At 53.0% G+C, this 19,100-nt stretch overlaps 4 protein-coding genes across 4 annotated transcripts; 3 read left to right on the top strand and 1 right to left on the bottom strand.

Annotated features, from left to right (window-relative positions):
• Positions 1-572: 572 nt before the first annotated feature.
• On the bottom strand, positions 573-5,763 carry PSV08DRAFT_228619 (uncharacterized protein; the record flags this gene model as incomplete). Its single annotated transcript, XM_014224425.1, has 2 exons — positions 573-1,880; positions 1,933-5,763. 2 exons carry the CDS (start codon positions 5,761-5,763, stop codon positions 573-575), a joined length of 5,139 nt encoding a protein of 1,712 aa, XP_014079900.1.
• A 4,642-nt stretch (positions 5,764-10,405) lies between these two features.
• On the top strand, positions 10,406-11,275 carry PSV08DRAFT_228615 (uncharacterized protein). Its single transcript, XM_014224426.2, has 3 exons — positions 10,406-10,572; positions 10,764-10,881; positions 11,025-11,275. The coding sequence occupies exons 1-3, from the start codon at positions 10,431-10,433 to the stop codon at positions 11,173-11,175; spliced, it is 411 nt and encodes a 136-aa protein (XP_014079901.2). The 5' UTR covers positions 10,406-10,430; the 3' UTR covers positions 11,176-11,275.
• Positions 11,276-12,103: 828 nt separating this feature from the next.
• PSV08DRAFT_186195 (rab-GTPase-TBC domain-containing protein) lies at positions 12,104-14,572 on the top strand (the record flags this gene model as incomplete). The annotated part of the gene is made up of 2 exons (XM_014224427.1): positions 12,104-13,577; positions 13,632-14,572. The coding sequence occupies 2 exons, from the start codon at positions 12,104-12,106 to the stop codon at positions 14,570-14,572; spliced, it is 2,415 nt and encodes an 804-aa protein (XP_014079902.1).
• A 2,359-nt stretch (positions 14,573-16,931) lies between these two features.
• Positions 16,932-19,061, top strand: PSV08DRAFT_364753 (elongation factor Tu GTP binding domain-containing protein). Its single transcript, XM_014224428.1, has 5 exons — positions 16,932-17,174; positions 17,235-18,202; positions 18,255-18,451; positions 18,506-18,675; positions 18,726-19,061. Exons 1-5 carry the CDS (start codon positions 17,038-17,040, stop codon positions 18,754-18,756), a joined length of 1,503 nt encoding a protein of 500 aa, XP_014079903.1. The 5' UTR covers positions 16,932-17,037; the 3' UTR covers positions 18,757-19,061.
• The last annotated feature ends 39 nt before the right edge of the window (positions 19,062-19,100 follow it).

The following is a 19,100-nucleotide window of genomic DNA, read 5'->3' as shown; positions in this document are numbered from 1 at the left end:
AAAACGTGAGAAAAAAAAACAGGCCATGTGCAGGGTCGACATCTTTTTCTCTCGGATAAAAAAAGGGGGGTTAAGGGGAGAATGATAAAAGAAAGAGGAAAGAAAAAACAATCATCTTCTCGTAAATACATACAAGGAAGTGTGTGAGGTGGCGGAGGGACAAACAACGAGAAAAAAAGAGACGCCAGCAATGCTCCATTCGACTTGGAATGGTAGAAGTTGCCCCAACTCCCCCCCCCCCCCCCCCCCCCCAAATCCTGTACGCCAGCCCTAGATCCTTCGTCGTGTTTCGAAAGCGGTTTTTTTTTTTTAAAAAAAAGAACTGTTTGGTTTTGGATTCGGTGAGACGACAAGCAAAAAAGATTGGGGAATCACATGAGAGAGAGAGAGAATAACGAAAAGGGAGGGACGACAGACACAGCGGCAAAGCAAGAAAAGGAGGCCGACGCCTGTTCGGCGAGCCCCAAATCTTTCACCAGAACACCGCCCCCAACCCACCGCACACGACCCAAGATTAGGAACACCCCTTTTCCACCTCATAAAGAAGAGCCACCCCGACAAAAGGCCATAAACTATGCGTCTTCGGGCAGAATGCGAGCGAAATGCTTCTCCCAAATCCATCCCACAGTCTTTGTGGCATCGTCTTGATTACGAGCAAGCCACAGCTCGCCCTTCATGCCGATAACGTCAAAAATCTCGCCGGGGACATAGACAAGATACGGTATCCCACCTTCACGGCGGTCATGGGCAATATTGAATTCAAACAGACTTGCAGCCAGGAAGAGCACTTCGGGCTCTTCGGCCTCGGCAGGGGTGGTGGGTAGGTCTTCGACGCTGCCTCGGGCAGGGGAATCGGACATTGGCAGCGCAGAATTGAACACTCCGGACGCACGGGTAGATCCAGCGAGAGATGTTGGCTGTGAAGGTGGTGCCGATACGGTATGTGTGCTGGTCTGCAGAGGTGAGAGGAAGGAAGGTCCGAGTTGAGGTGGAAAGTCGAATGCATGAGAAACCGAGGGTGAATGCTCAACATCGATAGCACCATCAAGACCCATGTAGTTGTGGTTGCTGCGCGAAGGTCCAGTATTACGACGCTCGCTATGCATAACGGTAGCGTCACTGTTGTCTGAAGAAGGACTGAGTGCTCGTGCCTCGCGCAGCGACGTAGGCCCAGGACCTGACCGACTTGCCCCGTTAGGCGGATGTAGTGAGGGGTAGGCAGGTCCTGAAGGAGAAGAACGGGGCGGGTTCTCAATGGGACGGGGATGTGACCGTGGTGCATAGCCGCCGCTGTTGCGATTTCGCGAGTCGATCAAGGACGTGTCGCTGCTCATTGATTCGGTGCGGCGAGAAGAAGAGTTACGGGACGAGCCGCCACCATCCGAGGAGAATGTGGGAACGGGCGAGGTCATGTTCGAGATATCGATGAGCAGATTTCGGTTGACAATGCCAAGCTTGTTGGCAAGTTCCTGCATCGGCTTATAGTCGGAGTGGAAGCGCTCGACATATGACTCGAGATCGTAACGAAGCGATGTCGTGTGTTGAGGTTCGCTTTCGAGTAGGGGAAGAATCTTCTTTGAACAAGTCTTGTACCAATCCTTTTGCAAGCACATGAACAGTGTCATGAGCGTGCGCATGAGACCCTTTGTTCTCTCGTAAAGCAAAGGCAGCTCGTGCTTGAGTGTGTCATTGATCGTAGAGAACTTCTTCGCCGACTCTTCCAGGTCGGGGTCCACTTTCTCACCGCGATCAATGGCCTGCTTGTGCTTAACATAGTACAATAGGTACTTCTTGCGCTGCTCTATTGTCTTCTGATACGATACCCACATCTCCCAGAGATCTCCAACTGGCCTCAGCACGCGGCTGCGGACAGCAGCTTTCTAATGCACGATTAGCTTTTACCCCCCAAAAGTAGAATATGTGCCAGCTTACATGCTCTTCGAGAGCCTTGTTCTGCAACTCGAAATGGGCCATTGCCCACTTTCGCCATGTGCTCTCAATCTCAGGATATATCGATGGCGCCACTTCGCAAACAGTGATGAAGCCCAGGAAGACAATGTTGAGCTGCAAATAGTGCTCAGTAATGGCTTCGAGGTACTGTTCAAAGTCGCGAATGACAATCTGAAGCTGGAAGAAATGACCGCCAAACTTTTGCTCCTTTGATTTGTAGTCTTGATCCTTGAATGTTTTGTCTGCCTCATCATATGCTTTGCTCTTGTCCACCTTGGGGATAAATGCTTTGACAAACGTCTTGCCCAAACCACTCTTCTTCTCTTTCTTTCCCTCAGAAGCGGCAGCGCGGAAGGTATCAGAACGTGCCTTGGCTTCGTTGATGCGCTGACTCATTGCCTTGAGTTCCTCGTAGGCCTCCCGAATCTTGGGTAGATCTGGGTGGTCTGGGTCGGTAATCTCTTGCAGCGATTGGAGAATCAGCGGATACTTGAGCAGACGCTGACAAGGCTTCAGAAGAAGAGAATCCAGATCCCATGCTTGGGTCATATTCTCTACTTGTTCAAAGCAAGCAGTGACCCATCCAGATAAGATCTCATTTCCTTGGTTTTTCTTGATGTACGCACTTGCATTGTCTTGGTTCAGGAAGTAGGTTGTGTAGAGTCTTTCCATCTTTTCTTTGTTGTCAAGGAATACCTGGCCGATTGTTGTCAATCGATCGTTCTCCAGCGTACAGTTCTCAAACTGATTCACAGAGTCCTCTGACGGTCTTTGGGTACTCGCGGATGATTCTTGAGCGTCACCCGGTTTACTGTCAGTAGAATCGCGGTTCCACGGCCCGGTTGGAGGCGGTATTTCGTAGTTGACAATCGGTTTCGCAGCTTTCTTGAACGCCCGGAATAGCGACAAGGAAAACTTTTCGAGCTCTTTGCAGTTGCTGAACAAAAGCCTCTTCTCCTTTTCGCTCATTAGGTTCTGCGCTGTAGCTTCGAAGATGTTGTGTGCGATCATCATATCGATGCAGAATTGATGCTCAGTCGTAAGCAACTCTTCCAGTGTACGATACCGCTTGATCAGCGCCTGCTTCACCGGATCAGGCTGGCCGTCTTCCCCCTTTTCGCCTTCGGTCGGTGTTGGAACAGATGTCTCCATGGGTTGCGGGGTACCATATCGATCTTCCAGGCTCTTTTCATGAATATGAATGACTGGTGTACGCGACCGAGCGGGGTGCATCTCGAATTGCTCGTCGCTAAGCGTAGGTCGAGAGAGTTGGTGGTGCGACAAATGATTGTATGAGGCGTTTTGCGAAGCTACTTGTCCGTCAATGGACGGCTGAACAGGGGGAGGTGGGGGTGAATAGTTGGGCCGGGGTGGTGCGTTCATGGGTGAATGCGGCATGGAATGCTGCAAGTCCAATCCAAGGCCCCCATCGGACCAGGCAAGCTGCGGTAGTTCAAGGCCATTAGTAGGAGCCGATGGACGATCGTTGGAGGAACTCTGTGACAATGCGTTGCGAGAACGGTTTCCGGAAGAACTGCCAGAGTGAGATGCATCTTCCTGAATGGTAGTGGTTGTTGATGCGCCTGAGTAACGTCGCGACGATGAGGGATATATGATGGCAGTGCCACTGGGGGCAGCATCTGGCAACTGTTGGGGAATTTGTGGTGGGGTTCTTGATGGACGTGGCGGCGATGTTGTGTTGCTCATCTCAAGCTTGGTAGTGTCGCGTGCTGACCCATTTGCGTCACTTAGCAATCGTGCAAGGTATGTCTCTGTAGCCTCTTTGGACCCCCAGTCTTTGTGTTGTGCTATTACAGGGGAGACTTGGTGTACTCGTTCCCGTGACACGGACGCCATTTCTGGCGAGATGACTGGTGACTGATGGTACATATTCAAGACTGAGTTTACCACACTATATGTCTCTGTGTTTGGCGTAAGAGACACACGTTTTCGGTGAGCCGCTACGCTAGCTGAATCATCCGGATAAAGTGTGTCACGCTTTGGATAGGATGCGGATAGAGCCTCGTTTGCATCGTATCCATGATCCGACTTGAAGTCAAACGACAGAGCCTTGAGGCCTTCGTTGAAGGTGTCGGTGTCGGACTCCCAAGGTTTTGTGGACTGCTCATCACTGAGCATGATTGGTATTGATTCCCTGACGCCTAATTCTGATTGTTCAATGTCGGGTGTGTGAGAGACGCTGTTCTGAGCAGAGGCATGGAAGACGTTGGGTTGTAAGAGCTGCTCATCCGAATTCTGGTGGGCTGCCGGTGGTGTAAGGACAAAACTTCCGGGTAGTCCCAGCACAGGCGATTCCTCAAAGTCGGTCACTGCCGACTGCGGTTGGTTGGGTGGGGGTACGGTCAAGGTAGAGGTCTGGAGGCTCAAATGCTGTTGATCCGGTGGACATGAGTCTTGGTCGTGTGAGGGACGCTTCGCATGGGCATGTGCCTCGAAAGATTGCTCTAGTTCAGCAACGCCGGGGAGCCCCTCTGACGGCTCCGGTTGGAGTTGGAAGCTGCTTGCAATTGGAAAGTATCCGTGTTCATCCTGCCGGTCGGAGCTTCGGGAGCGGGAGGCAGGCGAAGGCTGGAGAGGCTGTCGTTCTCGCGAGTTCCGCAGCCGAGGCGATGTTGGTGGAGGCGGGGCGGTGACAACAGCGGCTACGCTTGGTCCAGGTCTCGCACCTAGAGGCGATTTTCCTCTTTCACGATATCCGCGGTAGGCTAGAGCGGGCAGCGTTGATTGGTCTGCACCACGTGAGGTTGGAGTGACAGCAGCGGCTAGTACCCTCTCCATTCTTGTGGGAGATGTCCTGTTGCTGTGGCTCATTGCGCGTGTGGGAGTGTATTTTACGGAGCGGGTCGAGGAATTAGAGTCTGAGCCAATGCTCATTCGTCGTGTGGCTACGGGGATTCGTGAGCGTGGAGTGTGCCGCGCGGGAGACCGCGACTTTGTCTGGTCGTGAGATTGTGTGCGTTGCGAGTCCTGCAACGATACTACAGTCGGGCCACTAGCCGACCGTCCATGACGGGAAGTGTGGTGGGATGTGGCAGGCAGTGGAGACTCTCCCAGCGTGCCGTCGACGGTTGGAATTCCGAAGCCAGGCGATGACACATCCTGACCAGTCAGCACTTCGCCAAATAGCTGCCGTTGACCAGATGTCGAGGGGCGACTTTGTGAGGCTGATTTTGTTTTTGACGACGAGGCATGCTGGTCGATGCTGGCCTTTATGCCATTCGTGCGGCGCGTGTTCCGAGGGGTCGCGGGAGCAGGTTGGGGTCTTTCCCTGGGCTTCAGATTGCTGAACTTGTGGGGGCCATATGAGGCCTCTCTGCTGGGGCGCGCGGCCGACGCGGTAGACGAGACCGAGGCATTGGCACGGCGGTGGACGTCGTACGAGACAGCCCTGGAGGGATCGCGGGACCTGGAGCGCAGCGTGGACGAGGCCGTGGGCGAGGTAGCGTCGGGGGAGCGCTCAAAACGCTCGGCAAGTGCTTTTACTTTGGTTGACTGGTTTGGGGGGGAGCGAGTGGCCGAGGCGGAAGCAGGCGAGGCGGTGGCAGAGGCGGTTGTGTTTTTGGCGGCGGCGTTGGCATTGGAGTGTCGGGGGCGCGCGGTGGGCATGTCTGGGCTGTGTTGCGGTGAGGCAGGAGCTTGGAGCTCGGTCGAGGTGGAGGTGTAGGCCGAATAGTACTTGTCTGGCGAGGCAGCCAGAGCATCTTCGGGGGGGTGCAATTCGGTGGATTGCAGCCAGGTCGATACGGAGAGGCCGGGGTCGTATGCATATCCATGCGCCTGATCAGAGTCCATCTCCCATTGCTGGCGGGCGCAGGAGCGCAGAGGCAAGGCAGCGCCGTCGTCGTGGGGAGAGGCGGTCCAGTGTCAGGCAGAGCAGCGCAGGGCAGAGCAGCAGCCGGGGTTGCCAGCGCAGCCAGCGCCAGCCGTCTATTGGACTGGGGGAGAGGCGAGGGGCACAGCCAATCGCGGCGGACACACGCCTGCCGTCGCCCGGGCCTGCACGGTTGAGCGTCACACCGGCTGCGAGGGCGTGAGAGCGTGTGCTTGGGGGAGGGAGGGGGTCGGGGTAGTGGTCGTGGTCGTGGTCGGAGTCGTGGTCGTGGCTGTGGTGGTGCGCTTGAGGGCAGTGAAGGAGTGCAGTCGAGGTGCCTGGTGCAGCCCCCCAGGATCGAGCTAGGAAACGGGACAACAACGGTGCCGCAGGGGAGACAGACGGCCTGGAGACAGGTGCAGACGGGCGTAGACAGGCGCAGACAGGCGCAGACTGACAGCGACGGGCGTGGGCTTGGAGCATCAGATACGCCCAGTGTTCGCCCATGCGCTGCCTGTTGTCTCGCTGCCCGCCCGCCTGTTGGCTCTGCCTCCTGCTGCAGCCACTACTACTACGACGACCACGACGACCATTTTCCACTAGTACTTTACATGCGACTACCACATCTCGCTTGCCAGCCAGTAGCTCCAGTCGCCAGGCCAGTCCAGTTGGGCGGGCAGGCCATGCTAGCGAGTGCCGTCCTCCGTGTACAGCCATTGTATCCATCTACTTGCGTACCATGCGTCTGTCTATGTGCATGTGCATGTGTGCTTGCTGCACCCCTAGGGGCCCATGGCACAGATGCCACGCTCCAGCCCGTCCACCTGCGCTCGCCATCTGCAACCAGCGTGAAACCGAGAGCGCGAGTGCCATGACGGAAGACAACCTCCAGCCATCCACCACCTGCTCTCCCCTGGCATGGCGCGTCCCGTCGCGTCTCTAGCGTCCCCGTAGCTTCACGCCCCACCACCCCTGCCCGGCCTAGCAACAACCACACGACTCGGCCACTTGCTCGACCACCATATGTCTATGTGCCCATCCATCCATCCATCCATCCATCCATCCACCCATTCACCGGACCGCCCGGCCTTCCAAAACACCACGCCCGCCATGAAAAGGAAGCGCGGCAATCATGACGGCACCCGCGCCGCCCCCGTGGGGGTGTCCAGCAAACAATTGGCCGCTGCCGACCAATCCCCCAATGCCACACCTCCCCTCCTCCATCACCACCCCCATCCAGTCCTGCACCGTCTCTATCCCCAACTTTCTACCCTGCGCCACTATCTGCTGTCAAGGCTGCCCTCGTCGTCCAAGAATAGACAGCGGAGAATAGCCCTGTTTGGACATGCCCCTCGTGCTCCAGCTCACACTCAAACTTCAGACACCAGCCCTGTGCAACATGTCGATTACACCGTGGCGCAGCTGCTCGACTCGGCCTTGGTCGGCTGTGCAGCACACGTAACCGCACAAGAACACGCACTCGCTGCCAAGGAACGTGACCAAGATCTGCACACATTCACCCAGCAGCGCTCACAAAGCACTCCAGGGGCCACTTACAAACCTGGCTACTACAAGCAGCCCGAGGTATGTCGCGTCACGTGCCTGGCATTTCCCGTGCTGCCCGTCAGCGCTGCATCTCCATGAGCCGCTACTGAGTACATGTAGATTGTTGACTATGTGATTTGGCGCCTGTTTACCCGCTCTTCCTCTTACAGGCCTGCCCATGTGCTCTGCCACGGCTTCCAAAGGGCTGCAAGAGCCCGCAGTGAACAGCACCATGGCCCAGACACGAGGGCCTCCATCCCTGGCCTGCAGCAAGTCCACGACAACAGCCATGTGCAAACTCTAAAGGACCCAGTGTGGTGCCAAATACACGCCCTCTTAGGTCAAAGCGGCGATCGCATTATGATGGACCTACTTTTAGACTGCGCCATCTTTCTTCCCGTCGAAGCTAATATGGGAAACTACTACCAGCTCTCAGGCATGCCCCTGTCTGAAGTGCAACTTGACCGTGTCGTGAGCAATGGCCCAGGAAACCCCAATACAAACATCCAGCCCATTGCAAAGACACCCCATCTCCATAGCGAGGACAGAACACCTGGGTCAATTGCATTTGTCCGTAGTCGCATGTTGTATGCAAAGGCCGCCCTGAATGCAAATGGGGGCGTCAGATTCGGCCTGCGCCATATACGTGCGTTCCCTGTCTCACCAATTTGCACCTCCTGACATGATTTGTAGACGTCTTGAATCGGTACCCTGACCGAGCCGACAAGCAGCAGACAGTTCACATTATGCGTTACATCTTTCCTCGTCAGTTTGGCTTGCACAATGTCTTCACTTCAAAGGTAGATGCTCGTGAAAGTGCCATGCCTTTCAAAGACTATACCCTGCGTGAGAAGGATATTCATACCAGCATGTGCCGCCAATTAGGTGACAAAGCAACTGATGCGGACCAAGTGGCCAAGTGGAAGCTGCGCGTTCCTAGGAGACTTCGAGGTAACGTAATGACGCTGATTGAAAAACTCCGAATTTTAAACCAACGCTGTTCGTACACGGAGCTGCTTCGCCACTATTGTCCCATTGAGGTGTGTCCTGCCATTGTCTTGGACCACAGCCCTCACTGACTCCAACAGGGCATACCGTTATCTGCACAACCTGAATCGAAGAAGAGTGTGGCCCAGTCCAAAGCGAATCTAACAACAGCCACACAACTGGCCCAGTGTGATCGTGCCCATTCTCCCGTGTTTGAATCTAGCTCAATCCAGCAAACCTGTTTCCTCGATATGGCTTGTCCTGCGGCACATGTTTCGGCATTTTGTCGTAGAGTCATATCCAAAGTCATACCGAAAGCTGCATGGGGAGATGACCATAATGAGCACATCGTCATGTACTGGATAGACCAGTTTGTAGCTTTGCGGAGATTTGAGTCGCTTACCTTACATCAAGTCACACAGAAGATACATGTACGTCTTTCCAGCCCTTCTCGCTGAGTGTGTACTGAGCCAAGGCAGATTACTACCATTTCCTGGCTTTGTCCACCAAACCAAGACAATGATCATAAGCTCTCAAAGTCGGATCTGGACAAACGTACAGAGATATTCCTAGAATTTGTCTACTGGATCTTTGATTCCTTCCTAATCCCATTGATCCGAACCAACTTCCATGTAACGGAATCAAACACTCATCGCAATCGACTCTTCTACTTTCGCCATGATGTCTGGCGTATGTTTGCCGAGCCTGCCCTGAAAACACTGCGCCTAAATATGTTTGAGGAGCTGCCAAAAGACAGAGCAACAAAGCTACTATCCGCACGTCAGCTCGGTTTCAGCGACATCCGCTTGCTTCCAAAAAAGCAGGGCTTTCGGACTATCATGAACCTCAGACGACGACAACAGGTCTTGCGCCATGGAGCCATGGCGCTTGGGCGAAGCATCAACACAGTCATGACACCCGCCTTCAACGCCATAAATTACGAAAAGGTCAGTATACTGTCCGTGCCGAATTAACCGTGTCTAACCAAATTGTAGTCGTTACAACCCGACAAGTTTGGCTGCTCGCTATTCTCTGTTGGGGATATGCTCCCAAAATTAACAGCGTTTAGGAACTCAATCAAGCAGCGGGGCCTTGATAACAAACCGTTCTATTTTGCCAAGGTCGACGTGCAGGCTTGTTTTGACAGTATACCTCAATCACGTCTGTTGAGTATGGTTGAGAGTCTTTTGTCGGTACAGGAATACCGTACAAGCAAGCATGTCGAGATGTTTGCCCTGGGTCCTCTACAGCGCCTCAATGGCAACCATGTTGATCCCATGCCTCGCAAGCGCTTTGTTACATACAGCCATGCAACAACCGATGTGACGCCTTTCCATCAGCTTGTGCGGGACAGGTTCTTGGGGACCAAGGCGAATATCGTCTTTGCGAACATGAACATGCAACGTTGTGAGACAAAAGACGATTTAATGTATCTCTTGCGGGAGCATATCGAGCGGAATGTAGTTCGGATTGGAAAGCGATTCTACCGCCAAAAGACGGGAATCCCCCAGGGTTCTGTCTTGTCGAGCATTTTGTGTAACTTCTTCTACGCTGAACTTGAGCGAGACATCCTTGACTTTGCGCTTGGTGACGACTGTCTCTTACTCCGTCTGCTTGACGACTTTCTTTTGATCAGCATCACAGAAGAGCACGCTAGACGCTTCGTGCAAGTTATGCATCAAGGGCACCCCGATTATGGTGTCGTGGTGCAGCCTGCAAAATCCTTAGCCAACTTCGATGTGACTATAGCTACCGGTGAACGAGTTGCTACAACTGGGTCGGGTGGGAAATTCCCTTACTGCGGCGTCTGCATCGACACTACGACTCTCGAGATCAGCAAAAAAACCGAGCGGCCACCAAAAGCCGGTAAGTAGTATTGACCGACAGGGGGGTCGAAAATGCAGAGTGCTAAGTAAAGCAGTTGTTGAGGATTCTTTGACGGTGGATCTGGCAAAAATGCCGGGCCAGACTTTTCATCGCAAAGCTCTCAAGTGAGTTCCTTGACGGGGCCCCATGCCTGTTTTCCTCCTGCCAGCCAATCGGACTACAAAATGCACGAGAAAGCCCGACATTGCGCTGACACATTGATAGCGCATTCAAGATCCAGCTCAAAGCCATGCTTATCGATTCATCGTTGAACAGCGTGTCAACCGTGCTAGCGAATGTATATCAAAGCTTCTATGAAGCAGCGGTGAGGTGCCTTGAGTATGCACGCGTGCTATCCAGAGTGCGGAAGATGGGTTCAGGGCTGCTTGTTAGTACGTTGATTACTTTTTTCTCTATCTGTAACTCCCGAGAACTCAACAGCACCCCAAACTGGCGTGCAATCGGGTAGTAGGGGCTCATGCGCAGAATTGGAAAAAGCGAGCCAGAAGAAATGGGTGGGCGATCGTCACTGCTGGGCCGACCTGCGCTAGTGGGCCAAGTCCATCGACTGACTTGATTGCAGAGACTGTAAAAAACATCATCACGCTGGCATACGTGATGCTTCAGCGCCGTTCGCGCTCCTGCAGGAGCAGAGAGGCGATTATTGCGCAAAGCGTCATCTCGCGCCGGCAGCTTCAGTGGTAAGTGCAGCATACCTTGGAATGATGTCGCATGGTGCGCGGGTGCACGCTCCATGATTCGTCCAGATCAACCCCATGGTTCGGAATATGACATGGGGGCGCTCATCTCGCCTGTTTCTGACAACGGCTGATTGACGAGATAGGCTGGGCTGCAAAGCTTTCCAAGCAGCGTTTCAGGGAAAGCAAACGCGGCATCGTGCTTTATTGGGTTGGCTTAAGGACTCGCTATCGGCTGCATGCATTTCAAGCGAAATAGAAAGACGCATGTTGGAGGATGTTGTAGCAGGGCGTTAAAGCTTAACACCAAGACATAATCTCTGCTCTACCAGGGCATATGTCGTGTTTCGAGGATGGATCGAACGCACACACAAACAATAGAGCACATGCAACCCAACAACGGCGATGAAGAACAAAACTCCCGAAAACAAAAAAGCACTGCCACTGCTGTAGATAGCAATGGTACCTGTGTGTTCGGCGGTCCTTGATGGCTGAGGGGGGCTAAGCAAGAAGCAAACCAAGGATCTGTACAGGGGGCCCACGCCACGCCACGCCATAATTAGCGGCGGCATGTAGACGCGAAAGCAAGGCTCGAGGCTTGGCTGCAGGACATTCGGGAGTGACGGATGGATAGCAGGGCGCGATGATGTCTTTGTTCGGTACTCGATGCAGAGCAATTGGGGATGGCAACAGGCGAAACGGCGTAGTCTGTACGCGGACCAGGCCTGGTTCCACGAAAAGCATCGCGATGGGGCGTGACAGACGGCCTTGGGCTTGGATGATTGGCCTATCCGCTGGCCATGGGGTGGTGATGTCAAGCGCACATGCGACGGGCTGGGACACCCCCCCCCCAGATACCTGGTCTGCTGGGGTCAAAGTAGGCACATTTTCCAACGCGGAGAGCTTTGCAAAACGCATTGCTAGTTGCCCGCACCGAGCATGGCCCGTTTACAGAAGCATACATAGAAGGCTGACTCGACTTGGCCGCACTTGTCTCATAAGCTGGGCAATCTGTCGAGACACGGGCACTGCATCCCCGCCCGGATACCCATATACCAGCTTTCACGAAGACAAAGACATTGGTTCGCAATTAAACGTGTTCAAGGCCACTTCAGCCGCCCATGGGCCCAGAGCACAACGAGGCCCACTGTTGGACACCCCTGTTCCCCATCTGAGAGATCAGGGGCTAGCGCCAGTTCCGCAAATTGCGCCGCCGACGCTCAAGATGCCTGCCGTACAACACTGCCAGCAGCTGCCTCCTGTTGACGAAGCCAACGACTCTGAATACCTCGACCAAGACGTCCACTACATCTCGCAGGCAAAGTCGCTGTACATTGTATCCGAGCATCGTTATGTCCGCTCGCTAAGTCCGCCTCCCTGCGCGCGCGATACCCGCGCAGACATCCTCCTTCACCGCATTGCCTCACCACCGCCCCTCGCAACACCCCGAAAACATCCCCGACCGCTCATGGCCACCCTCACGTATGCGCAGGATGCGTCCTCGCACTTTGGCCCCCCGCCCGGTAGCCCTCCCGACCTGACAAACTCAAAGTCATCCAAGTCGTCGAGCATCCATTCATCCACCCTGCTCGACTTCATGGGCACCACCGAAAACCTCTCCCACTTTGAAGACATCAACCTCGACGAGGCATCGGGCGGGCCCACCTCCTTTCCCATGCCCACAAGCCCGTCCAACCGCCTTGTCTACGAAGCTCCGCGAGCCCCTGCCTCGGCTAGGACACTCTCACATCCCGCCCAACACTCGTTTCGCGACCTCACCGGCACAGCCAAACCAAAGTATCCCAGTCTAGTGGGCCCTGTCAGCCATGCCGTACAAAGGCAGCAGACACAGCTGTCGGCACCTGGCAAGACGGCAAGAAGAGCCTTGACTTCTCCATCGGCTCCCTCGCTCAGCACTCTGGGTCTTGCCGCGCCACAGCGCTCCTCACGATCGCCTTCCCCATCAAATACCCACAAATCTCTTTCGGGATCACGCACACTTTCCCGAAGAAGTTCTCGAAACGAGGTCTTGCCATCTCCGAGTTTAGCTTCCAGAAGACAGTCTTGGCAAGACTCAAAACGAAAGACGGTCAAGGAAAGAGAGGCGGAATGTGATGATGAGGACGATGAAGTTCCCGAAGATGCTGTCATCTGGAATATTCCTATATCACCGCGTCCCACACAAGAGCGATCCCCGGTACCCTGGACGAGTGAGAACACCCCCCAGACATCACCACTTCCCGGCACTGCGGAGTCTTCAGCAAAGCCATCTCCGGCGCCTTCGGTACACCACAGAGACCCATCACCAAATGTCTCTAGCAGAGGCGTATCCCCGAAATCACCGACACCACAAACCACATGGGCAGACACATATACTGCGTTGGACGCAGACGCCAGGAAGCTTACAGAAGCACTAGAGGAATTCCAATCCGAATATGAGCGGAAACAGGAAATCACGAGACAGCAGCCTGGGCTCGCAAGGTCAGCATCTATGAGCCAGACAGTACCAAAAACCAAGAAGCCGACACTCCCACCGGTGCGGAAGAGTGATCCACTCATCGATCCTTTCCAGCCATCCGTTGAGAAGCAAAAATACCTATCTCGGACACGGCCATCCTGGCTCCCCCCAAAGGACCCCAAGGAAGAAAAGAAGCACCTCAAGGAGTACCAGCGCATGTTGGCTCGGATCGAGGAAGCCGGTAAGTAGCAGTACTTCTCATGCAGTTTGTTGAAAGACTGACTAACCGACTTAGAACGCCTTGAGGCTAAACGTGCCCAAGAAGAGGCCCTCGCCCGCGAAAAAGCCAGTCGCATCAAGGCGGAGTACTGGTCCAGCTTATTACTTCCAAACTGGGCTACCGAAATGACGAATCCGGAGCTTCGGGCAACACATCGAAAAATGTGGTGGAACGGCATTCCACCACGGCTACGGGGCCAAGTTTGGCAAAAGGCCATTGGCAACGACCTTGAAGTCACCGAGCTGACGTACAACATTGCGTTGGAAAAGGCACAGGCAGAAGTAAAAGCACACGGCCACGAAGCGCTCGGAGGCCGTTACCTTTACATTATCCAGAGCACGCACAAGGTCTTTCCCAAGCTCAAGATGTTTGCAGCACAAACATCACCGGAGAATGACGACGAGCAGCCGCTCCACAAAGATCTGGTCAATGTGTGTTTGGCTTATTCCATGTATCGGCCAGATATCCCACATTCGAGCTTCGACATTCATCACATTGCCGCATTGCTCCTGCTTAACCTCTCAGCTCCGCAAGCCTTTATCGCACTGTCCAACTTGCTTAATCGCCCATTGCCTCTATCGTTCCTCGTCCACGACCAAAATGCCATCCACGCCGCATACACGACCACTCTCCACGTGCTATCGAAGAAAGCACCAAGCCTTGCCCAACGATTAGACACATTACGTGTCGAGCCCCGGGATTACCTCTTCCACGCCCTTGGCTCATTATTCTGCGGACGCCTCGAAGTCGAGCACGCCGCACGCATCATGGACATTTACACAATCGAAGGCGACAAGAACCTTCCCCGAGCCGCCGTAGCCATTCTGTGCATATTAGAAGGTAGTTGCATGGAGGGCGATGCCGCGCAGGTAGCGCGTACCCTCAAGGCCAAGAAGGTTGAGCTCGACGAAGACGAGTTCATGGCTCGCGTGTACGAAGCGGGCAAGACGTCGTAGTAGAATGTCCCATAATAGTACATTTTATTATTTTTTTCGGGCTGCATATAAACATACACACACATACTCCTTGTATAACACACTCGCTCACAAGAACAAGAGATGGTGGGTGGGCAGTTCAAAGTATTAATACTTAGTCAGTTTTGTGTATAGTGAGCTTGGGCGAGGGAGGTTTAATCGGCGCTTCTTATTTTGGATAATACGAGACCGCTCTTGGGGGGGGGCAGAAAGAAGAAGGAGAAGATGGGAAACGGAGAAAGAAAGAAAGAGAGAGAGAAAAAAAGGCAGAAAAGACGATGATATACGAACTTTACGCAGCGCGAACACTTTGAAAGTTTGTTTGAAAGCTCGACACAGCATTTGACATCACCCCCTTTCATTTCTTTCGTATCATCCAACCCGCCCTCTTTTTTCTTCTTTTATATTTTCTTTTGTTCTTCTTCTTTGCATAGAAGGCGTTCTGGGTTTTCTTTTGTTTCCCTTTTTCTGGCACCACCATCATCATCATCATCATTGTCACTACCTCAAGAAGAAGGAAGAGAGAAAGATGAGGGGCAAATCAACTACTATGTTCACAACCTACTTTGTATATACTTATTGTTTTATTTGTTATTGTTAAATCGAAATCAGACACACACACACACACACATAAATGCTAGAGAATAGGAAGTGTAGTTGAGCTGGATAAAACATAGTCTCCTGCGCGCTTTTTGGTATATAGAGGAGAGGTGTGGAGGAAAACGAGTTAAGCAAAGGGCTATCTATCTAGTAAAACAACATAACCTATTATTACTACTAAATCACATCGCCTTTATTTGCCATTATTCTGTTTTCCTCCTCCCTTACCTCGTTTTGAACTCTTATTTCTTTTGCTTGCTTTTCGTTGTTGCTCCCAACCCTTTTTCCTGCATATATATAAGCATGCATAGTCTCGTTATCGAATTTCCCAATAGTAGTAGCACGTACATGGAACTCTTCGGAACCCCCTCTCTTTTTTTTTCTTTCTTTTGCGTCACAACATGCAGGAGACAATGCGGAGTGAAAAAAAAAGAAGAAGCTTACTACTAATAAAGCCTAGCGGGGACCCAAACTGTGTGTGTGGGTTCGAAAGAAGAGAGTTTATATCTTTGGTGGCGTAAAGCTGGAAAGAGTCATTAAGCCTAACTTAGCCACCAGGGAAGGAAAAAAAAAGACGTTGAGATTAAACGGCGGGCTGCTTCTTGGCTGCGGTACGGGAGAGGCGTTGCCGATGGTTTGGTGGAAATTTGGCATTAGTGCCGCTTACTTTGGTACTGGATTGTTTGGGTGGGAATACGAGGGAGGCTTGATTAGGTGTGTTTGAGGTGCGGGTGGGGGTGTTTGATCGCTGCGTGGGGTGAGGAGTAAGTAGGTAATGGTGTTTGGTGGGATTCGATGTGCAAGTAGTAACTTACCTTGTAGTAAGGGAGTAGTTGGTATGTTGGTGATGGAAGATGGTAGTCTTGACATAGTCTTTTGTTTCATGGCGTTGCGATTGCGGTTTCTTATCATTGCCTAGTGTGTAGACTACTTGTTTCGTATGAGTTGCCTTGTAGAGTACATTTTAGTCTTGGGATAGTCACCGAAAAGCGTCTCCTTGCGTTGCGTGAGGATGCTCGGCCGATTGATGGCTCTCGCGTTGCGTTGCATCCAAATGGGGACAGGACTTCCACTAGCCCCCTCAACCCAGGAGGACCCACTCAAATTTTGGATGGTCTAGGGGTAAGGAGAGAGAGCATGCCATGCTTCATAGACTTTGGCATGATTGCCCATGGTATTCACAGGTTGTGCAACATGTGTCCCGATGCCAGATCGGTCTTTGGCGCCAGTTGTGCAAACAAGTAGACGCCGTGCGATCAGCACAAAAACGTGTACATGGCCGCAAGCACAGTAAGACAAGTCGCATAGCAATAGCATATAACGCCGTAACCGCATCGTAAACACGTCCATTAATCACGTGTACGTCTTCACATAGTAATGTACGACCGATCATTGCGCTCTCTCCCACTGCAAAAGCAGGGAGAAACCGCACCCAAGATCAGCCACTGTATTCCTCTCCACTTCACAGACGGTTTTCGTTCTCATGGAAACCTCACACCGTCCGCAGACGACGGGTCTCTCCAATGAAAATGCTTTTCGTGAGTGTGCAAATTTTTTGCGTTGTTCAATGGAGAAGAGAAGCCGGGGACGGGCGCAGCTGAAGTTTTGTGTCGGACACTCCGGCATAACCTTTCCCCGATGCTAGACGCTTGGCACTGCCCCGCCACCACTCGAGGCTGTACTGGGTTTGAGTCACTTTGTGTGGGATTTGAAGTCGAAAGTTGGCCGCCGCCCGTCTCCACTGCAACCATCTGTCCAACATCTTGACGCCCTCGCATCCGGCCCCTTAGATAGTCCTGCCTCTTCCCTGCCGAGAAGCAACAAAGAAAACACACAGATTGCCCAGTATGGAGTCCGAATCTGACAACGATTTCCGCGATGACAAGAGCGTATCTGAGCACGAGGAGGTTGAGGAGACAAAGCCAAAGTCTGCGCTCAAAAAGGGCCGGGAGCCAGCGCCCGTTGTAGAGCGTCCAGAATTGCCGTAGGTTTGCCAAAAAAAACATGCAGTCCATATATCAGCATCACGGCTAATGCGCACAAGCGAACAACCAGACCCAAGCACCCTCGACGTCTCAACGCTGACCCCTTTGTCACCCGAAATCATTTCCCGCCAGGCTACTATCAACATTGGAACAATTGGTCACGTCGCTCACGGAAAGAGTACAGTGGTAAAAGCCATTTCCGGTGTGCAGACTGTCCGCTTCAAGAACGAACTCGAGAGGAATATCACCATCAAGCTCGGTTACGCAAACGCGAAGATCTACCAGTGTGACAACTCCGAGTGCCCGCGCCCCACATGCTACCGATCATACAAGAGCGAGAAGGAGGTCGACCCGCCTTGCGAGCGTGAAGGATGCGGAGGACGATACCGATTGAAGCGCCACGTCTCGTTCGTCGATTGCCCCGGTCACGACATTCTCATGAGCACGATGTTGTCTGGCGCCGCCGTCATGGACGCCGCACTGCTGCTGATTGCCGGAAACGAATCTTGCCCGCAACCGCAGACAAGTGAGCATCTTGCTGCTATTGAGATCATGAAGCTCAACCACATCATCATCCTTCAGAACAAGGTCGATCTGATGCGGGAGGACAGCGCTGCCGCCCACTACGAGTCCATTCTGAAGTTTATCCGAGGAACAGTTGCCGACGGCTCACCCATTGTTCCCATTTCGGCGCAATTGAAGTTCAACATTGATGCCATCAACGAGCAACTCATCAGCAAGATCCCAGTCCCAGTCCGAGACTTCTCCGCAAAGCCACACATGATTGTCATTCGATCATTCGACGTCAACAAGCCTGGTGCTGAGATTGATGAGCTGAAGGGCGGTGTTGCTGGTGGCAGTATCTTGACTGGTGTGCTGAAGCTTGGTGACGAGATTGAGATTAGGCCTGGTATTGTGTCCAAGGACAGCGCCGGAAAGATTCAGTGCAAGCCCATCTTCTCAAGAGTCGTGTCCTTGTTTGCTGAGCACAATGACCTGAAGTTTGCTGTTCCTGGTGGTTTGATTGGTATGTATCCCCATGTTGCCGCAGTGCTGATTGCCAGACTAACACATGTCAGGTGTCGGTACACGTGTAGACCCTACCCTGTGTCGTGCGGATCGTCTTGTCGGTTTCGTCCTTGGTCTCCGTGGCCACCTTCCCAATATTTACACTGAGCTTGAAGTCAACTACTTCCTCCTCCGAAGATTGCTCGGAGTAAAGACCGCAGACGGCAAGCAGGCCAAGGTTGCCAAGCTTGCGAAGAATGAAGTCCTCGTAAGCACAAAGCACGTGTTCAGACTTATTAAAAAGGCTCACATTTTCCTCTAGATGGTTAACATTGGTTCCACCGCTACGGGTGCCAAGGTTGTCGCTGTAAAGGCTGACGCTGCACGTCTTTCCCTGACCTCACCCGCATGCACAGAGATTGGCGAAAAGGTGGCCTTGTCCAGACGTATCGAGAAGCACTGGCGTCTCATTGGATGGGCCAACATCGTGGCGTAAGTTTAACTGCATTCCCAACGACATATGCATGCTGACGATCTTGCAGTGGTAACATCCTTCAACCCATCGTCGATTGAGAGGGGAGGCGTAGCGGGGTAGCTCCTGGGGAGCTTATATTACACATTTGACGATGGGACGACGTGGACACGAACGATACGACGGCCACAATAACATGTGCATCATAGTTCTGAGCATTTATGTCTGGAGTCGGTTGCACTTGGGGATAGACACCAAAAGCGTTTTTGTTTGTAGCTATGCCTTGGGCAGCGTCGGACAGGCAGGGGGGGAGAGGTGTAGCATCCCTAACACGGAAGGTCTGGTGTATCAGTACAAAATGTCCAACAGAATTGGCCAAACATAATGAAACATGCCCGATCCACTAGAATTGTTGAGAAAGCGGATGACAGCGGAGCAATAAGCG

The sequence above is a fragment of the Bipolaris maydis genome (genome assembly GCF_028858645.1).
Source record: "Bipolaris maydis strain C4 unplaced genomic scaffold PSV08scaffold_12, whole genome shotgun sequence".
Classification (NCBI taxonomy): Eukaryota; Fungi; Ascomycota; class Dothideomycetes; order Pleosporales; family Pleosporaceae; genus Bipolaris; species Bipolaris maydis.
Note: the sequence above shows the minus strand (reverse complement) of the source record. Positions and strands in the feature narration are given on the sequence as shown.